This window comes from Monodelphis domestica, chromosome 5 (genome assembly GCF_027887165.1).
Source record: "Monodelphis domestica isolate mMonDom1 chromosome 5, mMonDom1.pri, whole genome shotgun sequence".
In the NCBI taxonomy this organism is placed as follows: domain Eukaryota; kingdom Metazoa; phylum Chordata; class Mammalia; order Didelphimorphia; family Didelphidae; genus Monodelphis; species Monodelphis domestica.
Window position 1 is genome coordinate 229,793,724 of NC_077231.1, and position 23,230 is coordinate 229,816,953.

A 23,230-nucleotide genomic window follows, 5' to 3' on the forward strand; every position below is an offset into this window, starting at 1 on the left:
TAAAACTTTCTTTAAATTCCTCTTACTGATGAGGGAGAGAGGGAGAGAGGGGGACAGGGGCAGAAATCACCAAGTTGCCCTGGATTTAAAAAAACAAACAAAAAAAATACTTTCAAGACTCAAAACAAAGCATTAAAACACCCCAGAGAAGGGAGCAACTCTCATTCCCAGTTCACAGAGTTAGTGCCAAGCCAAAGACTGCACTACAGCTCTGTACCCTTTCTTATATGGCCAAATGACACATCACTACTTCTGCATCTCTGATTGGCTAGCCTTTAACTTCAATCTGGACAGGATACCTGTCAACTTCTGCCAGTTCCTCCCAGGCATTAGGACTCCAGGTATCCACCTAGCTCTTTAGACACATAATGCATGTGTAAATAAGGAATCACATTTTATATTAATTTCACATTAATGAATATATAAGATGTTATACCCCAAATTTTTGTTAAAGGTGCCAAGACAGAAAATATAGTCCATAATATTAGTCATACAGAAATGACTGAACGTATATCTAGCATCTCTCAAATTTTCTATAGACTTTTACCTTCTTTCTTATATGTATATTATCACTTTTATGTCTCCCTATAGTTCTATAAGATTTCCTATTGGGGGCAGCTGGGTAGCTCAATGGATTGAGAGCCAGGCCTAGAGATGGCCTAGAGATGGGAGGTCCTAGATTCAAATCTGGCCTCAGACACTTCCCAGCCGTGTGACCCTGGGCAAGTCATTTAACCCCCATTGCCTAGCCCTTACCACTCTTCTGCCTTAGAGCCAATACACAGTATTGACTCCAAGACAGAAGGTAAGGGTTTAAAAAAAAAAGAAAAAAGATTTCGTATTAACTGAAATCACTATCTACACACACACACACACACACACACACACACACACACACACACACACACAATTTTACCTTCTTCCTAACTTTTCCTCTTACTGTGAAAGATACCACAACCCTCCCAATAATCAGGTTAAAAACCTAGGCATCATTTCAGACTCTTCATTTTTACATATTCTAAACTACTGCCAACTCCTGATATTCCTACTTTCACAATATATATGCTCCCTTCTATCCTTACTGCAAGCACCATGATTCAGGACCTCAAATCACTGAACAACTACAAAAATTAGCTGGTAGATAGCCAAACTTTGAGTGTCTCTTCAGCTGTCAAATTTAACAAAGTAAATCTTCCTAAAGGTTCGGTCATTCCACATGTTCCTATCACCTCCAGGATAAAATATAAAGTCCTGTTTGGCATGCAAAGCACTTCATTACCTAAAGTTTTCTCTCCCTGACCTTTCTACTCATTGAAAACCTTAAGTGATCCTTCACCTGTCATGGGAATTAGGTTCCAGATGTTATAGGTGAAAATCCAGAAGTAGGGGAGTTACATTTGTTTTATAATTTATATATATTTTAAGGTTTTTCCCACTCTCCTATTAATCATTTCCATAAATAACTTACAGTCACTGAGCCAATCAGCACCCAGGATAGAGAAGACAGCATTATGGTTGATAGCCTTTCATTCCATCAGCCAACAGTGTGATGCAATAAGTGTAATTCCCCAATACAGAATTATGTGTGTGTGTGTATATATATATATATATATATATTTTTTTTTTTATTAGTGAGGGACAACTGTCCTCATCAACATATAGATTTTGATGAAGTGACAATGACTACCTTCCTGTTACTCACAAAAGATACTCTATATTCTGATTCTAAGCATTTTCATTTCTTTCCTTACTTCCTCCCTTGAAGTTTCAACTAAAATTCTACATTTGAAATTAAGAGTATTCTCTTCCCTCAATTGATTACCTCCAATATATCCTCTTAACTTAAATGTACCCTGTTATTCATGTATGTATTCATATATTCCCCATTAGCACTTGCACTCCTTGGGAACAGGCTATCTTTTTTATCTGTCTTTGTGTCTTATCACCTAGCAGTCACTGGAACATAGCAGGCCCTTAATGCTTGACTGATTGAAGTTAGACCTGCTATTTTAATTTGTACATGTGTATTTAAATACACATGTGAACATAAAATTAATTTTTTGTCTTTCTTACAATTTCATTAGCATTTAGCATGAGAGAAAAAGAAAGGGAGAACTGATTGTATCTATCTTCATTTGTTTGTTTTTTTCACTGAAACCACTATTAGCAATCACTTCTGCTTTTGTGGATTCACCTGAAGCACAACAGCTTCTGAAGAAACTCCTTACTTTAATCCTCTGTGTAAATTTTAAGATTTAAAAACATTTCTTGCCAACAATTACTGAATAAAAATTCTGAGTCATCTCTCAAGTAAGTTCTACTAAATATTTCAAAATTTAACTACAAAATTACACTAAAACATCACAGCTGCATAGATTGAAAATAGCCTCAGAAGAAGAAAGGCCTAAATTAAAGTATCACCTCAGAAAAACTGGCTGTGTAATCATGGGCAAATACTTACTCTTTCAGTATTTCAGGTTACAGTGCTTTACAGAGAAAAATTCTTATCTGCTTAATTAGAATGTGCCTTCCCATGAAATCTTATATCTAATCCCCATCCCCTAGGAGTTACTTTTAAAAAACAGAAAAAATATAATCAAACTCCTTTGAGAAAAAATGAGGTTTTGGACTGTAATGTAAGACCAATCACTTTCATGTAAGATAAGACATAAAAGAAAAGATGTGCTTGGGAATGCTCACTATAACTGATGGATAAAAAAAAAGAAATTGAGAGATGAAGTGTTGGCAAAGAATTAAAATTATCATCATTTGCAAATAACGTGAAGGTTTTCTTAGAGAATCATGGAAATCTACCTTAAAACCCTTAAAATAAAGTGATCGTTTCTTACTAATACATTAGTACTTCCTAATAGATCAACTAGATAAAACCTTTTGTAAAACAGAGGTCTTATTAAGTTCCTAATGGGGAATAAAATAATAAAAGTGATGACAATTATAATCTTATAATAAATGATGACTTTTATAATATGTGGCTTGGCAAAATGAAGAGATGTAACTTGAAGAGAGCACAGTAAACAATGGCATTGGAATAACCGTTCTGAACTTGATATTCTAAAGGAATCTAAAGTTTGATTCTTTCTTTTAGAAACTGACAAAGGGTAAAATGAGCTAGAAGCTTGAAACCACCAACAAAATCCTTTCCAACCAATCTTAAAATAAGGTCACAAAACCAATACAGGAGTGAAAGAACTGACAAGGAGACAGAGTGAAACAACTTTCAAGAGAAGAAAAACCTAAAAGGTTAGCAGAGAACTTCTGGGACACTGGAGTGAGAGGGGAGCATAGACAGTAGGAGGTTACAGCAAGGAGAGAGGAGCAAGCCACTCCCTATCCCATATCTGCTGTGACAGGTCCTAAACCTAAGCCCAAGCCAACATCCAGACACTGAGATCCTGTCTCAGCAAACAGAACCCAAAACAATGCACACCCCTTGAAATTACAAGCAAATCTGCAGTGAAGCCTGGAATTCCAGCCCAGAGCAGTCTGTACTAAGGTCGTCTGATCTGTGTGGGCCCACAGTGAAGCCAGGAGTCACAGTCTGAGCCTGCGGCAAGGACATATATCCCAGTTTGGGGTAGTTGGTAGACCCAAAACTGAGTCCCCTGAACCTCTTGCCAAAAACTCCAGGCAGAGCCCCAGGGCAGGGCAATCAGTTGTGTCCCAGTCCTCATTAATCCCACAGTGAGAACAAAAACTTCACCCAAGCCTGAGGTTAGAATTTAGGCCATCAGCAGTCTCAAGAGTTAATTGAATCAGCAGGGGGAGTTGGCCCTCAGAGGTCCCAGGCTTCAGGCCATCATATCATCTTGGAAGAACTGAAACAAGCAGAAACCCAGAAATAAAGCTAAGGGTGACATCAAGGAAGGAGGGAAGCTTAAGAGAGTATCCTAACCTCCCAGAGAACAGAGCCTCCCTAAAAAAGTTTGGACAAATGAATAGAAACTTACAAAACTTTATAATCTTTAGCACATCCTTTATCTCTAAATTCTCAAAGACATTTGCAAACCTTTAAGTATATTAAATAACAATTACAAATCAGATTCAAAATACTGAACTAAAAAAAAATAAAAACTATAATAATCCAAGTGGGAATGATGAAGTCTTAGATTCTTTATTTAGAATTATTTAGAATTAACTGGGAAGAGAAGCATTATAGTTGAAGTATTAAGAATGCTTCAAATTTCCCTTACTTTCAATCTGGAATACAAGAAGGAAAAAAAAGGGTACCTATAACAGATATATAATCCAATATAATACTTATAAATCAATAAGAATAACATACCCTCATCAGGATTTTTTGGATGAGGCATGGAGAGAAATGAAAACGTATATTCTCTGTAAAAGATTTTATAAAGTTGGTGTTATTTCAGAAGAAATTAAAAATATGCTGGATATTGTTAGAAATAATACAGGAAAGGGTAGTGAGACTGGAGCTCAGGTCTAGAGATGGGAGGTCCTGGGTTCAAATGTGGTCTCAGACACTGCGAGCTATGTAACCTTGGACAAGTCATTTAATACCCACGTTAAAGCCCTCCACCATTCTTCAGCCTTGGTATTGAAACACAAAATCAGTTCTAAGACAGAAGGGAAGGTGAGAAGAGAGGAAGGGAGGGAAAAAGAGAGAGAGATAAAGGAAGGGACAGAGGGGAAAAGAAAGAGGGAGGGAGGGAGGGAAGGAGGAAGATCTCTGAAAGGCTGGGGCTGAAGGCTTAATAGTCATCATAAACAAAATAGTGAAAATCTGAGATTATCCCTAGAATGATAAAGTGAAGAAGGAAAAATTAAAGGCTGAACATCAGGGAATAGTGACTAAAGAATTTTTAAAAAACAGCAAGTCAACGAGACAAAAAAGATACAGCTATCCAAAGAGAAGAATTAAGAATCCAAGAGAAGGCAATTACAGTAACAGAATGATCATCCCCCTGAAATTATTTTCAAAAGTTACTACTCATGTTTTACTTCCCAAAACCAAAGACTGCTTCACAATCCTGATTCTACTTGATGTGTACCTTTGACAATGTTGATCATTCTCTCATGCATGGTGATCTCTTCTATGCCTCTGTTTCTTGCCTCACCTATCAGACTGCTCTTTCTAAATCTCCTTTCTGTATCTTCTTCTAAATCACAGCTTTTAATCATAGTTTTGCCTTCAGGATTCTGAACTGTGTCCTCTTCAACATCTATACTACTTCACTTCATCATATCATCAACACTAATGGATTTTATTAGCATCTCAATACGGATGTCTCCTAAATGTATCTATCCTGCTCCCAATCTTTCCTCCAATTGACTCTAAGGCCTGGAATGTTCTCTCTCTTATACTGTACCTATTGACTGCCCTTAGCTTCCTTTACTCCCCAAGTAAATGCCTTCTTCTACCCCAGTCAAATCTACTGCCTACAATCTGTTAATTATTTCTTGTTTAACCTGTACACAGCTTGCTTTGTATATATTTATTTGCATACTGAATAAAATTGTAAACTACTAAAGAACTCAAGATACTCAGGAACTATCCCTTGCCTTTTTTTGCATCCTCAGTGCATAGTAGTGCCTGGAACATAGTAATTATTGAATAAATGTTTTTTGATTGATCAATGATGCTAATTATTTTCAAAATCTAATGAGGTTATAGTGGAGAGAAAGCCTTCAGGTTTATAAAGAAGGAATAACTGGAGATTTACTGATTGTCTTAGAAGCACCAATGTATCTGTGAGCTTAAGCACTGAGAACATACATTTGAAGGAAGAGATAGAAAACCTTCCCATTTCTCTTTCCTTAATGATTGCTTTCTTTTTAAAATACCATTGCTTTCTGTCTTAAAACTGAAATGTCACAGGCAATTGAGGTTAAGTGACTGCCCAAAATCACATAGTTAGGAAGGGCAAATTTGAACCCCGGACCTCCTGTCTCTAATCCTGGCTCACTATCCACTAAACCGCCTTCTTTAATGTTCTTAAGAGTAAGAATCCTAGTGACCTGGAGCAATGAAGATCAAGACCCAATCCACTTTTCTTGTTCCTATATATGCAATGGAAACCAATGGCCTATTTTGCTCTAGGTCACAAATTTTCTTTTGTAACTTTTCTCCCATCTAAAATCAAATATGTTAAATATCTAACCTAGAGAATAGGATCAGAAGTTTTTCCAGGCCTTTAAAAAAAAAAAAGCTATTCTGTGTAATTAGGTATATTATTGATTAGTAATTGATTCTGATAAGTTGAATGACAAGGGGAGAAAAAGTTTCTGTCAAAAGGGTTCAAGCCAGTTCAGAATGCAAGCAAAGCTAGAATTCTGCCGGAATTTCCAGGTGGGTTTTGTTTTTTTTAACAGCCACTGGAAGTGCTAAGACCCTGGGCAGTTGGTCTGACTGACTCAGGTGCTCTTGGAACTGAGCTTGGTTTGAGAAGAGCATCTTTCTGAGAGCCCTGGCTTTTCCCTATGGAAACATTTTGGGAATAGCAGAGTGGCAGTTGGGAAAGAGAGGTTACTATTTTGACAGTGGCTGAAGAGAAAACCTGACAGAAGAAAAGAAGATCTTTTTCTCTAATCTCTGTGAGAAAACAGAGAGAAGGTAGGTTTTGGCCTTCTCAGGTCATTCCTGCTTCAACAGGAGTCAACCTTGGCTATAAATGGCAAATACAATCTCTACTGAAACATCTTGAGACAGTATTCTTAAACTATATATAATTTAAATAAGGATTTTGGACATGGGCTTAAGTTTATATAGAAACTGGGGATTATTTAGAATAAGTAGAGAGCATAGGTTTGGGGAAACCCAGATAGAAGAAGGATCCATGAGGACCTAAAAGTGGGAATTGATATCTAGTTATAATCACTCTATATTTTTTAGGGTCTCCTAATTAATCCTTAAACTATAAACCTTATAAATTAGAATGGTTTTTCATCTATCACCTATGTTATCCATTGCACTGGCCTACAACCGAGGCCCAATACTGTTACCTTGGCCCTTTTATCTAGATTATCTAACGACAACTGAGTCTAAATACTATCTTAACAGTTTTATAATTCTAAATTGCCAATTTAAATGAAATGGATTTCTCATTCATGGTAGTCCTTTTCAAAGAGAAAGTCTTGCCCTGGAGTAGGTAGAAGAGTTTGTGAATAGATTTCAGAGTCAGTGAACATGGATAAGAAAAGTTCCATATTTATCTTCACTAACCCTTCACAAAAACATAAAATTTGAAAAGCAAGGACCAGAATCAATTATGAAAAAATGATTTTGTAATGGAACTCATCTAGTCCAAAGGCATAAGAATTCCAGGAATGATTCGGGTGATCCAGTGTTGGTGGTTTTCATGAAGGATGACACATAAAACAAGTAATTATGAAAGGTAGAGTAAAAGAAAAGACATAACTTAGAAGCAGACTTTGGAAACAAAAAATACAAAGTAGGGTAGGTTAAGCCATAAAGATCCAATAGCTAAAAACTATCAATAAGAAGGAATTGATCAGTACACCTAATAAAAAATAAGTTAAATATATGTATCTAAATTATGGTGATTGTGGGGATTGACTAAGAAATCTTGGAATGAAAACACTGCCTGCCTTTTGTTGTAAGGAATTTAGCAGGAACAAGCTAACAGAAGGAAGTACTAAAGTAGAGACAGAAAGAGAATTCTGGAACATTGGGGAGACTGACTCTGAAGGGGCAGTTGGGGGAATTACTCTCTGGAGTAGGAGACTAAGACCTTTCCTGCAGGTAAGTTTCATTTTCTAGGAAATGGTTGAGATAGGTTTAAACTCCACAGGTGGACTGTGTGAGTTAAACCATTACTCCCCTTCTTAGTGGATCTGTGTGTGTTCCTGCTGCTGCTGTGATTTCCACTAGGACTGCTGCCAGACTCAAGAAGACAACTGTCAGTGAGACTTCCTTTGGCCCTTGTTCCTATAACCTTCAAGTTTTCCCAAATTTATAAACTAGGTTATAAACTAAGGGTTAATTAGTTGTATTTAGCTAGATATGTAGGTAGTGAAATTATTAAATAGTGAGTGGGTTTAGTAATTTGGTTTTGGATTTAAGATAAGATAATCCTAATTCCCTTCCCTTCCTTCTCCTAAAATAAATGGTTAATCTGTTATAAATATAGGCTTATACCCATTATTTTAATATACCAATTTCACTTTCAATAACTTATAGACCCTATCAATATACTCAATATGGCGCCACTGGCATCAAGGGGATAAGGACATTCATGATTCCCTCATGTCTAATCTTCAAATATTTAGGCTATCAATACAGATTCAATTTTCAACAAAAAGGAGAAAATAAGTATGAAAATTGAGTCAAGTACTAAATTACCTAACTAAAAGAATAAGAGGAGAGCACACACTTCCAATGATTAAAACTAGTTAAAGGATAATAGATCCATAGACCAAATACTTCACTGAGAATTGAGGATAGGTGACAATCTTCCAGAATTAGGATAATAAAGAGAATGGGTCATGTTTAAAGAACTCAGTGTTTTATGGTAGAGAGGCTCCAAAGTATACCCCAAAACTTTCTAAAAATAAAGTATTTCTTCAATTGATCTTTTTTTGGTCAAATAAAACAGGAAGAGAAGACGATTCAAAGTAGACTTTTGGCCAAGTTTTCAACCATGTGATTATTAGGTTGTACATAACATTTTCCAAGAAGAGAAGAGTAAAAAACTCTGCTAATTCAATAAAATGTTGTGTATATGTGTGACTCATTATATCTGAGCATCTTCAGTACACAAATTCATTTAACGTTCAACATGTGTTAAAGAAGAATAGTTTTTAAACAATTAAGAGCAAAGAATTATGCTATTTTTGGGTGCCTTAGTAAATACGGAAAGAAAAAATTCAAATGAATGCAATTTGCTACCAAACAAAAAATTTCCCTCACTCATGAAGCTTACTGTATAAAAAGAGATACAATTTAATCTCTTATTAGGTAATATGAATTCCCAAAGGGGAAAAAATGATTTGCCTCAAGATTAAGGGGCAGCTAGGAAGCTCAATGGATAGAAGGAAGGCCTGAAGACAGGGGGTCCTACTAGGGTCAACTCTGAACTCAGACACTTCCAGCTGTGTGACTTTGAGTAAGTCACTTAACATCAATTGCCTATCCCTTACTACCCTTCTGTCTTGGAACTGATATTTAGTTTCAGTAATATTTAGTACTGAGATTTTAAAAATAAATAAATGCTTATTGACTAACACCTAGTCCAAAAAAGTGCCTACTACATGAAGATGTACATATGCTATTCACTCTGATAGACTTATATATTCAGGTTTGTTTTTTTTTTTAATTAAAGACAACTGGTATTTTCTAAGCTAGTTCATGTGGGAAAGAAGTATTCTTCTTTAGACCTCCAGAAGTACGTTGATATTTCAAGAGATTTTATCTTTGTAAACTAGAATCTAAAAATAAAATTTATATTTCAATGATAAAAATTGTATTTACAGATAGGTTAAATATATTTTCAACTATGGCAAATTGAGAATAACTTAACTAAATAGCTGTATCAGAGTTAAAGGAAAGGAAAAAGGGAAACTTAGCAGTGAGTGAATGAACAAATGGTAGTCAGTAGATAAGTATCTATCCAAAATTATACCTTTATTCTAAAACTTTAAGAGGGAGCATCAGACAGACAAAATATCCACTGCGTAAGGAAAATAACATTCTATATTTGTTGTTCAGAAGGAGAGAAAATGTAAGTTAAATAACACGAAAGAAAATATTAATAATACATACCTCAAAATTTTAAAAAGAATAAAGTTAGAAAATAACAGATCAAAGTAACTAAGACAGTAATTTCAATCTAAACTGACAAGATTTAAATAATTACCAAGAAATTTGCTTTAAAAGGTGCTATCCAACAAAAGGTAAGTTGACCAAAAACTTAACAGATTATTTTGTGTCTTGGCATACAACCTAAATTATCTCTCATTGTTTCCAATGGGCAATTTTCCCATCAAAAGATCACTTTTCTGCTTAATTGCTTGCTGAATATATATGTTTACTATTCTGAAAATAAAGACATAGTCCAAATGTACCCAGAGTCTTAATGTATTTGAAGTAAGAATCTATAATTCTCACTGCCACACTTGTTTCTACAATAACCACAAATTTGGTTCTAAAAATTTCCTTTAAATACAAAATTATATACAACGTGTGTTTTCCAAAGCTTTAATAGGTTTATAACATTATCTTTTTTACTACTTACACAATTACACAGTTGGGTAAGTTAAAACATTTTCAATTAAAGCAAATACACTGGTGTATTTTAAAAATAAAATATCATTTTTAACATACTTACATCTTTCAGGAGCCTGGTCAATGTGTTCTGGACAGAGAAGGGAGAAATTACTGAAATCCTGAAAAGTGCCTGCTCCAGCAGCACAAGGGTAATGGTACATCTGGGTACATTTTTCTTCACAGCATTTGATAGTGGCTCCAAGGTGCTTACAAAATGCACATCGCTGAAAGTAAAGGGGGGAAAAGATCTCTTTTTAAAACTTTGACAAACATTTAAAATTAGGGGTCTTGAAAGAAATGCTTCTTTTTAAGCTATAGATAAAACTAGTTCAGAACCCACACTAATATATTTGTAAAAGGGATTCAAGTAAAATGATCATTTAAAAGAGATGTTTAGTTTTATCAATGACTCAAATTAATGTTACTAATGGTATTCCTTTTTTAAAAAATTACAAATGTGACTAAAAGGAAAGATATTTAGAACTTAACCATTAAGTAAAAATAAAACAAATATACCCTAAGACACAATCTAAATTGTCTATTGCAATGTAACTATCTTAATTGAATATGCCTAATTAACACTTGATACAAGATGCTAAGGGCTGACAAGAAACATTTAGGATGTATGAAATCTAGAGAAAATGTAAATGTTTACCTTCAGTTTTTATCTCCAAAAAGACTACAGATAATATAGTTAGTGGAAAAAAACAGATTTAAATTCCAATTGATACTTTATTCACAGTGTTACTTTGTTTCCTCATCTGAAAAGTGAGGATAAAACAATATTTGACCTCACAGTGTTATTATAAAAAAGATTTAATCTGTAAATCTTAAAGTATAACAAAAATCTATGTTATGTTATCAAACTGCTATTAACAAGAATTAAAATGACTTTTTCACTTTGACTTCATTCCCCTCTAGAGAGGCATGTGCCAATTGGACATGTATTATTCAAATGTCTATCTTCTATGGCTATGCATTTCAGATAGTAATTTATAAAAAAAAAAAAAGTTCAAGCCATGCCAATTTATTAGGACAAATTTAAGATAAAGTCAAATTATGAAAAAACTTACAAAAAATTATAAACTAAACCTTTTGACTTCAATACCAAACATCAAAACCAAACTATTGAAGGAGCTAGGGTAGCACAGTAGATAGAGCACTAAAATAGGGAACACTTGGGTTCAAATACTTCCTAGCTGTGTGACTATGGGCAACTTACTTAACCCCAATTGCCTAATCCTTGACATTCTTTTTCATAAAACTGACACTAAGCCAAAAAGTAATTGTTTTTTTAAAAAATACCAAATGCCATTTAAGAAATATCACTGGGGAAAATTACACTTGCCACAAAAACTACTCTAGGAGAATGGAACCTCTAACTGCTTTGAGAAGGGGTGGAATATGCCCAATGCATTAATCTATAGCATTATATATACAAAGGTGCTGAGAGAAAGGCTTGAAACAATACCCTAATGACATTTTTATTTAACCTTTCAAACTTATTTACTGCCAACTGGGTAGCTAATAAAAAGCATCTGGCATCAAAGGGTACATTTTATGTAAAATGTTTTTCTTCCTATCAACTTAATTCAAACTTTTAAAAACTATATATTATCATTTGTTAAGTGATAAGAAAATATGATTTTTTAAAAAATATGACCTCGGATACTTCCTAGCTGTATGACCTTGGGCAAGTAATTTAACCCCCATTGCCTAGTCCTTACCACAATTCTGCCTTAGAACCGATACACAAGACAGTAGGTAAGGGTTTAAAAAAAGAAAGAAAGAAAAAAATGTGATTTTTGAAAAAAGATGTAAGAAATTAATTTCTTTCTTGAACTTCTATGAAAGCTCAGGCTAGAAATCTATTTAGCATCTGGGACTTGCCTGAAATTGATGAAAACATATGATGTAAGTATGATTATAAATTTGACTGATATTTAAAATGGAAAAGGTATTGTTATGGCTTGTAAACTTTAAAATTTCTTTGGCCAAGAATTTTAAAATCCCAAGCCCCATTATTTTGTTTTCTCCTGCTCAAATAATTTCTTACTTATTATATGACTTAATGAATGGAATCACATGCTCAAAACAAATCTGAATGAGAATGCAGTTCACCACTTGCAAATGTATATTCCTTTAAAAAATGTTAATTAATTACTACCTTAAGGTTAAAAAAATAAGATGCTGCAAAAAAAAGTTCCCCAAATGATTAGAATAACTACATTACATAGGATTTCTAAAAGAACTTAAAAGATACCAGACACAATGAAAGATCTGTTTTATGAAATAATAGCTAGGAGAAACTTCCGGGTAAACACGCCTGCAATCTAGACCTGAATCGCTTCCTCTCCCCAGCACCCAACGAAATAGACTACCTAAAAAGAACATAAAAATCATCTTTGGAAGAACAGAGGAACTCTACAGTAGGGTGCAGTAATGAAGGTACGTGGGGGGTTTGAGCATTTCCATACTATAAGAAAGGGAAAAAGCTCACACACAAACGTGATCTGAACTACCCTCCCCCTACCTCACCTATGGAACCAGAGTCTAGACCAGCACACTCACCAGAGATAGCAAGTGAGTGAGGGACATCTCTATAGTGAGTGGTGAGCACTCCAAGGTCCTTGTGATCTAACTAGGACTGCCAGGGAACTACCCCTCAGAGCGGTTTCACAGGAACCCCCCCCCCCCCCCCCGTGCACTGGAGAGCACAGACCACAGGTGCTCTTGCAAACTGCAGACACTGTGGAGACTCTAGAGGCTGCCTAAGGCAAAAGCTCCGCTCCTCTCTGTAGTGAGGTGGGGAACACCAGGGTCCTTGGGAACTGACAAGGACTATCAGGGAACTACCCCTCAGAGGGGTTTCACAGGAAATCCCTGCTCACAGGAGAGCACAGACCACGAGCACCCTAAGAAATTACGAAGACTGTGGCAGAACCTGCCTGAGGCAAAAACCCCACCAAGTAACTCCACAGAAAACCTGCCCATCTCACTCAAGTCTTCTGACTAAAAAGGGAAAACCACCAAAAGTACGGCTCATAGTGCCCAAGACCAACCCTCCAAGAAGGGAAAAAAGTGACTATTGAAAACTTTTACGGAAGGAAAACCCAGGCTACAGAGGAAAAAGAGGATGAAATTCAAACAAAATCAAAACATGCCCCCCAAAATGGAAATTGTCAACAAGCTCTAGAAGAACTCAAACTGGAGCTTATCCAAAATATGGAAACCATCTGGCAAGAAAAATGGGAAAAAAATTCAGAGAGAGGTCAACAGTCTGATAAACAAGAACTTCCAATTGGATAAACAGCTGGAAGCCTCTAAAGAAGGGCAGACCAAACTGAAAAGCAAAACCAGTCCCTAAAGACCAGAATTAAGCAACTGAAAGACAATGATCTTGCAAAACAGCAAGAATGAATAAAGCAAAGTCAAAAAATTAATGAATTAGCAGAAAACATAAAATATCTCACTGACAAGGTGACAGACCAGGAAAACAGAGGAAGGAGAGACAATTTGAGAATCATTGGTCTACCTGAAAAACTAGAAATAAAAAATCTCAATGCCATACTACAAGAAATAATCAAAGAGAATTGCCCTGATGTTCTCAAACAAGGGGGCAAAACAGAAATTGAAAGCATTCATAGAACACCCTCTGCACTAAATCCCAAAAAGACAACTCCCAGGAATGTAATTGCCAACTTCAAGAGCTTCCAAGCTAAGGAGAAAGTCTTACAAGAAGCCAAAAAGAGAAACTTCAGATACAAAGGAGCACCAATCAGCATTACACAAGACCTGGCAGCGGCCATGCTAAAAGACCACAAAGCCTGGAACATGATATTCAGAAAGGCAAGAGAACTGGGTCTTCAAGCAAGAATCAGCTACCCATCAAAACTGGCTAAATATTTCCAGGGGAATATATGGGCATTCCACAAAATAGAAGATTTCCAAGTATTTGTAAAGAGAAGACCAGAACTCAGTGGAAAGTTTGACATTCAAACACAAAAAGGGAAATATAAAAGAAAGGGAAAAGGAGAAAAATGTTTTTTTTTCTTTCATTCAAACTCTCTTCAATAAGGCTTACAATTAGACCAAATTATATATATATTAATATATGGGGTAAATGTTATGTGTAACTCTCAGAAATTATTTGCATTAATAAAGTAATCAGAAGAATCACTCATAGGGAAAGATTGGGGCATTAATATGATTTGGAGAAAAAAACAAAAAGAAAGAAAAAGGGAGAGGGGAATCAATGATGGTACCAAGATATACTTGAAGAAATAGAAATAAATTAAATAGAATAATCTTTGTCACACAAAGATATACATGGGAAGGGGAGGGGAAGAATACTCTTATAAGGAGAGGAAGAGAGTGCTAATTGATATTACTTAAACCTTACTCTCAGTGAAATCAACTTTGAGAGGGAACAGCATTTAGATCCATTGGATCTTGAATTCTATCTTATCCAACAGGGTAAGGGAGAAGTGAAAACTAAAGGGGGGATAGGTGGGAAGAAGATCAAAAAGAGAGGGAAGGAATCGGTGATGGTAGAAAGAGATACTTGAAGAAATAAAATAAATAGAATAATCTTTTTCACCGAAAGATACACATGGGAAGGGCAGGGGAAGAATACTCTTATAAGAAGGAGAGGAAGAGTGTGCTAATTAATATTACTTAAACCTTACTCTCAGTGAAATCAACTTTAAGAAGGAACAGCATTTAGATCCATTGGATCTTGAATTCTATCTTATCCAACAGGGTAAGGGAGAAGGGAAAACTAAAGGGGGGATAGGTGGGAAGAAGTTCAAAAAGAGAGGGAGGGAGAGGGGGGGAGGGAAATTAGCAGAACCCCCCCCCCAAAAAACAAGAAGGGAACAAAAATGGAGGGGCCAGAAAAGGAAGCATAGCAAGGAAGGGGACTAGGGGGACTGATTTAAAGTAAACCACTGGTTTAATAGAAGAAAGGTCAGAATTAGGGGAGGGTATCAAAATGCTGGGGAATTCACAAATGACAATCATAACTTTGAACGTGAATGGGATGAACTCACTCATAAAATGTAGACGAATAGCAGAATGGATTAGAATCCAAAACCCTACCATATGGTGTCTTCAAGAAACACACATGAGGTGGGTATATACTCACAAGGTCAGAATTAAAGGTTGGAGTAAGAGCTATTGGGCCTCAACTGAAAGAAAGAAGGCAGAAGTTGCAATCATGATATTTGACATAGCCAAAGAAAAATACACCTGATTAAAAGGGATAGGGAAGGTAAATACATCCTGATAAAAGGGAGTATAGACGAGGAAATATCACTGATCAACATGTATGCACCTAATGGTATAGCACCCAAATTTCTAATGGCGAAACTAGAATTGAAGGAGTAAATAAATACATAGTACAACTATACTAGTGAGAGATCTGAACCAACCATTATCAAATTTAGATGAATCAAATCAAAAAATAAATAAGAAAGAGGTAAAATAGGTGAATGAAATTTTAGAAAAATTGGAGTTAATAGATATATGGAGAAAAATAAATAGGGAGAAAAAGCAATACACCTTCTTTTCAGCAGCACGCAGTTCATTCACAAAGATTGACGATGTACTAAGTCATAAAACCATGGCATACAAATGCAGAAAAGCAGAAATAATAAGTGCAACCTTTTCAGATCATAAGACAATAAAAATAATGATCAGTAAGGGTACATCGAGAGCAAAATTAAAAATCAATTGGAAATTGAATAATAGGATACTCCAAAATCGGTTAGAGAACAAATCATAGAAACATTTCATTGAAGAAAATGTGAGGCATCCTTTCAAACCTTATGGGATGCAGCCAAAGCAGTACTCAAGAGAAAAATTCATATCCCTGAGTGCATATATTAACAAATTAGGGAGGACAAAGATCAATGAATGTCATGCAAATCAAAAAAACTTGAAAGCTAACAAATTAAAAACCCCCAGAAGAAAACCAAATTAGAAACCTTAAAAATTAAGGGAGAAATTAATAAAAATCTAAAGTGATAGAACAATTAAACTAATAAATAATACTAGAAACTGGTATTTTGAAAAGACAAACAAAATAGACAAAGTATTGGTCAATCTAATTAAAAAAAGGAAAGAAGAAAAGCAAATTAACAGTATCATAGATGAAAAGGGGGTCCTTACCTCCAATGAAGAGGAAATTAAGGCAATCATTAAAAACTTCTTTGCCCAATTATATGGCAATAAATATGCCAATCTAGGCAATATGGACGAATATTTACAAAAATATAAATTGCCTAGACTAATAGAAGAAATAGAATTCTTAAATAATCCCATATCAGAAAAAGAAATTGAACAGGCCATCCAAGAACTCCGTAAGAAAAAATCCCCAGAGCCTGATGGATTCACAAGTGAATTCTATCAAACATTCAAAGAACATCTAATCCCAATACTATAGAAACTATGTGACATAATAAACAAAGAGGGAGTTCTACCAAATTCCTTTTATGACACTAATATGGTACTGATTCCAAAGCCAGGCAGGTCAAAAACTGAGAAAGAAAACTATAAACCAATCTCCTTAATGAAAATTGATGCAAAAATCCTAAATAGGATACTAGCAAAAAGACTCCAGCAAGTATCAGGAGGGTCATTCACTATGATCAAGTAGGATTTATACCAGGAATGCAGGACTGGTTCAATGTTAAGAAAACCATCCACATAATTGACCATAGCAACAAGCAAACCAACAAAAATCACTTGATTATCTCAATAGATACAGAAAAAGTCTTTGATAAAATACAACACCCATTCCTATTAAAAACACTAGAAAGTATAGGAATAGGAGGATCTTTCCTAAAAATAATAAACAGTATATACCATCGGCAACATCATCTGCAATGGAGATAGATCAGGAGTGAAAAAAGGATGCCCCTTATCACCTTTATTATTTAACATTGTACTAGAAACAGTAGCAGTAGCAATTAGAGAAGAAAAAGAAATTGAAGGCATCAAAATAGGCAATGAGGAGACCAAGCTGTCACTTTTTGCGGACAATATGATAGCCTACTTAAAGAATCCTAGAGAATCAACAAAAAAGCTAGTGTAAATAATCAAGAACTTTAGCAAAGTTGCAGGATACAAAATAAACACACATAATTCATCAACATTTCTATATATTTCCAACACATCTCAGCAGCAAGAATTAGAAAGAGAAATCCCATTCAAAATCACCTTAGATAAAATAAAATACTTAGGAATCTATTTGCCGAGACAAACACAGGAACTATGTGACCACAATTACAAAACACTCTCCACACAACTAAAACTAGACTTGAGCAATTGGAAAAACATTAACTGCTCATGGGTAGGACGAGCTAACATAATAAAAATGACAATCATACCCAAACTTATCTATTTAGTGCCATACCCATTGAACTTCCAAAAAACTTTTTTACTGAATAAGAAAAAACCGTAACAAAGTTCTTTTGGAAGAACAAAGGATCAAGGATATCCAGGGAAATAATGAAAAAAAAAATACAAAAGAAGGTGGCCTTGCAGTCCCAGATCTCAAAGTATGCTATAAAGCAGTGGTCTTCAAAACAATTTGGTACTGGCTAAGAGACAGAAAGGAGAATCAGTGGAATAGACTTGGGGTAAGTGACCTCAACAAGACATTTATGACAAACCCAAAGACCCCAGCTTTGGGGACAAAAATGCACCATTTGATAAAAACTGCTGGGAAAATTGGAAGACAGTGTGGGAGAGATAAAGCTTGGATCAACACCTCACATCCTACACCAAGATAAACTCAGAATGGGTGAATGACTTGAACATAAAGAAGGAAACTATAAATAAATTAGGTGAACACAGAATAGTATAAATGTCAGACCTTTGGGAAGGGAAAGATTTTAAAACCAAGCAAGACTTAGAAAGAGGCATAAAATGTAAAATAAATAATTTTGACTACATCAAGTTAAAAAGTTTTTTTATGAAAAAAACCAATGTAACCAAAATTAGAAGGGAAGCAACAAATTAGGAAACAATCTTCATAACAAAAACCTCGGACAAAGGTGTAATTACTCAAATTTACAAAGAGCTAAATCAATTGTACAAAAAAATCAAGCCATCTCCAATTGATAAATGGGCAATGGTCATGAACAGGCAGTTTTCAGTTAAAGAAATCAAAACTATTAAGCACATGAAAAAGTACTCTAAATCTCTTATAATAAGAGAAATGCAAATCAAAACAACTCTGAGGTATCACCTCACACCTAGCAGATTGGCTAACATGACAGCAAAGGAAATGTAATGAATGCTAGAGGGGATGTGGCAAAGTGGGGACATTAATTCATTGCTGATGGAGTTGTGAACTGATCCAACCATTCTGGAGGGCAATTTGGAACTATGCCCAAAGGGCGCTAAAAGACTGTCTGTCCTTTGATCCAGCCATAGCACTGCTGGGTTTGTACCCCAAAGAGACAATGAGGAAAAAGACTTGTACAAGAATATTCATAGCTGCACTCTTTGTGGTGGCAAAAAATTGGAAAATGAGGGGATGCCCTTCAATTGGGGAATGGCTGAACAAATTGTGGTACATGTTGTTGATGGAATACTATTGTGCTCAAAGGAATAATAAAGTGGAGGAATTCCATGGTGACTGGACCAACCTCCAGGAAGTGATGCAGAGTGAGAGGAGCAGAACCAGGAAAACATTATACAACACAGAGGCTGATACACTATGGTACAATCGAATGTAATGGACTTTTTCATTAGTGTCAAGGCAATGTCCCTGAACAATCTTCAGGGATCTAGGAGAAAAAACACTACCCACAAGCAGAGGACAAAGAGTGGGAGTAAAAACACCAAGGAAAGGCAATGGCTTGACTACAGGGGTGGAGGGGATATGATTGAGAGACTCTAAATGAACACTCTAATGCAAATACCAATAACATGGAAATGAGTTCGGATCAAGGACACATGTGATACCCAGAGGAATCACGCAACGCTAATGGGAGGAGTGAGGGAGAAAATGATCTTTGTTTCTAATGAACAATGTTTGAAAATGACCAAATAAAATAATGTTGGGGGGGGGGGGGAACAATAGCTAGGAAGCTAAAGTTTCTTTTAAACTTCCGTTTATAAACACACAAAACACATATATATCATCCACCCCTACTTCTTTTATGTTCCTGAACTTAATGGGGCTAAAGGAGATACACAAGATATAGACTTCTGTTAAGGAAGTTACAATACTGTTGAGGACACAAGATTCACAAAAAATTGTACAATTATTAATATCTAAGATAAACAACACAAAGAATATAAAAATGTAGCATACAGTTAATTGCAAAATAAGCACTGCAAAAAATCTTACAGAACCTCAGAAACTAAAATGGTCTAAGAAAATCCAAACACCATAATATCCTTTCTCTGTTGCCAGGTTCATTGAACTACAAGAAGACCTCCCCAAGTTAAGATAGAGACTGTAAGAATGCTATTTACTTCCAGAGAAAGAACTGTCAGAATGCAGAACAAAGTTAATTTGGGTTTTTGCTTTGGTTTCATATGATTATTCACTAAAAAAATGAATAAAAAAGACATGTTTTGCATGATAATTCATATGTATGACCTAGATGGAAATGATTACCAACTCCAGGGAGCAGGAGGAAAGGGAAGATGGTGATCAGGGAAGAGAATATGATCATTCTCCAAAACTGAAGTACATGGTAAGGTACTTCAGAGTAATGCTTTTTCTATTACTTTATTTTGTATACCCAGCACTTAGAACAATGAGTATCACACAGCAGATACTTGATAAATTCTTACTGATAGACTGAACAGAAAACTCTGAAATTGTTCCCTATAATAATATCCTATTTTATCTTATCCTCTCTCTCATTCTTGCTAAAGACCTCTCATTCATTGTTCTCAATTCTAACCTCTAATACCGATACTCTACCCGTACATGTTTTCCTATTCCATTACCCTACATATAGTCATCTTTCACACTCTGGACTTTTATGGTTGCCCAACATATTTACTATTAGTAATACTCAAATCCCATCCACTCCGTCTTATTAGCAGTCACATCTTGCCAAAAAACAACTGAGAGTCAACTCCAATAGCCTATAATGCTCCTATTCATTTTGTATTCAATACAGAAAGAGAAAAATCACAGTTGTCCTAAGCTGAATACAAATTTATCTCATCTACAATTAACTGAGCCCTCATTGCTGCATTTTATTTCTCTTATTTTTCCTTCATACTCTTTATTCTGCACTATTCCAAGCACTTTATCCTCTCCCATTCATCTTCTTGTATGCTCTTTCAAAGGATTACACACTTTACAGAAGAAAAATCATTCAGCCCCACCTCCCACTTCACTATTCCAATCCTCAAAAAAGCTTCTACCTTATTCTCAAATTTCTCATCCTTTGTTCCAACCTCATCTAAAGAAAGAGGTAGCTCTTCTTTGCAAAGGCCAATACTTCAGATTCTGTTCCACCTCATCATTCACAGAAACTTGCTCAAAGTTCTCCAATCAACAATCTGTCCGAGTTCTTTGGCTCTTTCCTTTCTGCCTACAATTATGGCCATGTCTACACTCTCTCATGTTCGATCTCTATTTCTGCCATTCCCTTCAATCCATAATGCTCTCTCACTTTTTTTTCCCAAGTCCAAATCCAAGAAATGTTCACCTATATAAATTATCTCCAATCTACATATAATCTGTTTTCAGACCCTGCCACTCAAATAAAACCCCCCAGAGTCTTGTAGAGGGTGCTGGACCAGGAATCAGGAAGCTCAATGTGGTAACAGTGCCTTAGACTATATAACAAGTTTTATGACAAGGCCAAGGCACTGGACATCTTTATTGCCACAGTGTTTTCAACTATAAAATAGATATCTAATCCACAATAGTGTAAGGATCAAATGAGATAATAGTTATAAAGTACTTGGAATTGTTCCTGGTATATAATAGGCACTTAATAAAAGCTGGGTCCCATATCCATTCCATTTCTCTAAGACTACCAGAAACATATTAATTGTTAAATTCAATGACCTTTTCTCTGTCTTCATTCTACTTGTGCTTTCACAATTCATGTCACTAAAACTTCTTCCTCCTAGACAGTCTCACCTTACTGTAACTGCTTAGGATACATGACTCATTCTAGTTAGTATCGCATTACAATTGATTTCTTATCTGCCGCCCCCAAAATTGATCTTTTTTGGAGTCTTCTTGTTAGGGCAGTTTTTTACCTAAGATTTATGATTTTTTTTTTTGTAATTCGAACATAAAATTATTTTTAAACTACTATCTCACTTCAAGCATTTAAAAATAATTTGAGAGGCAGGTAGGTGGCTCAGTAGATGTAGAACCAGGCCTAGAAACTGAGGAGGTCCTCAGTTCAAATCTGGTCTCAGACACTTCCTGGCTGTGTAAACCTGGGCAAGTCACTTAACCCACTGCCTAGCCCTTACTCCTCTTCTGTCTAGGAACCAATATATAGTACTTATTATAAGACAGAGCTAAGGACTTTAATTTTTAAAATAACAATAAAATAAAGACCTTCAAATCCATATATATCCAGCTCTGTTCCTTCTCTTGAGCTCTACCACCATGGAGAAGAGTTAGGGGAAGGAAATAATGTAAATGACTAGGGGTAGCAAGATATCTTAGAATCATAATAGTTGGGATCAGAGTAAATAATGGTATCAAGAAAAATTGTACAGGGGGCAAAGAGAAGAGGGTGAGGAAAGAGCCAGGGGTGTGGGTGGGTCCATCATCTACAGTTAGTGAGCATGACCAAAATAAAGAAGCAAAGGAAATGCAGAGGTCATCAACGGAAAGGAATGATACTCATGAAAGAACAGTGTCACCAAAAACCTGGAAAGGCGACATTATCAAGGAGGAGGCATAGCCAAAAGAGGTGTCAAAGAGGGTGGAAATCAAGGTTAAAGGCAGCAGAGGGATTTAAAAAAGGCAATTAAATATGGCATGTGAAAAAAAGAGCACTGGTAACTGAAGAATGCATTTTCAGTTGAAAGATGAATTCAGAGGTCAGATTGCAAAAAAAATTAAGAGGAATGGAAACAATAACATTTTGTTAACACCCTTCTCAAGAAGTTTAAATACATACAAATATGAATAATACGTTTTAAGCAATAATACATATATAACTCAGTGGAATTGCTTGTCAGATCTGGGAGGGGGGCAGGAAAGAGGGGAGGGAAAGAACATGAATCATGGAATCATGGAAAAATATTCTAAATAATTTTAAAAATAGTTTAAATATAAAACAAAAATCTATCCAGGTTAGATGGAGCAGATGAGGTTTTGTGAATATGAACAGTAAAAGTAGGAAATATATAAGGCACTGAACTAGGAATTATAAGACCAGGATTAAAATACAGAGTGGCAGAGAAGATGATAGTGAGGAAATAGAAAGAAAAGCCTAGGGAAAAGATCACTTATCAGGGTCCAAAGAAACAGGGCAGAAATCCAAGAATAATACAGGAAGAGAGAAGAATAAATCAATGTGTTTCAGGTAAGGATAGAAAGGTAGCCTGGAACCAAACTGTTAAAGTGTGTGGTCAGCAGGTTAAGAAACTAAGAATTTTTAAAATATCAATCAATAAACATTTATTAGGTAAGCACCTCCTATGTGCCAGGCACCATGCTAAATATTGAGGATACAAAAAGAGCCAAAATACAATCTAATAGGAGAAATATCTAATAGATAATGTTACAATCCAATAGGAGAAAACAACATGCAAATAAAGCAAGTCATATACAGGTAAAATAGGAAATAAATAATGGAAGGGAGACATTGGAATTACACAATAATGAAAGGTTTCCTATAGAATATAAGATTTTAGATGAAACTTAAAAGAAGCCAAAGAGTTCAATAGTCAGAATGAAAGAAAGTCCACAGTCTAGGCATAGAAACAGAGAGAATGCCCAGAAATGAGAGA

General features: G+C 35.5%; 1 protein-coding gene across 11 annotated transcripts in view; it reads right to left on the minus strand.

Annotated features, from left to right (window-relative positions):
* Positions 1–23,230, minus strand: part of KMT2C (lysine methyltransferase 2C) — a 337,243-nt gene that overhangs the window by 186,658 nt on the left and 127,355 nt on the right. For all 11 annotated transcript variants that reach the window (XM_056799936.1, XM_056799944.1, XM_056799939.1 and 8 more), the window contains one exon: positions 10,326–10,488. In XM_056799936.1, the coding sequence (XP_056655914.1) occupies positions 10,326–10,488 (163 nt within the window). The remainder of the gene's footprint in view (positions 1–10,325; positions 10,489–23,230) is intronic.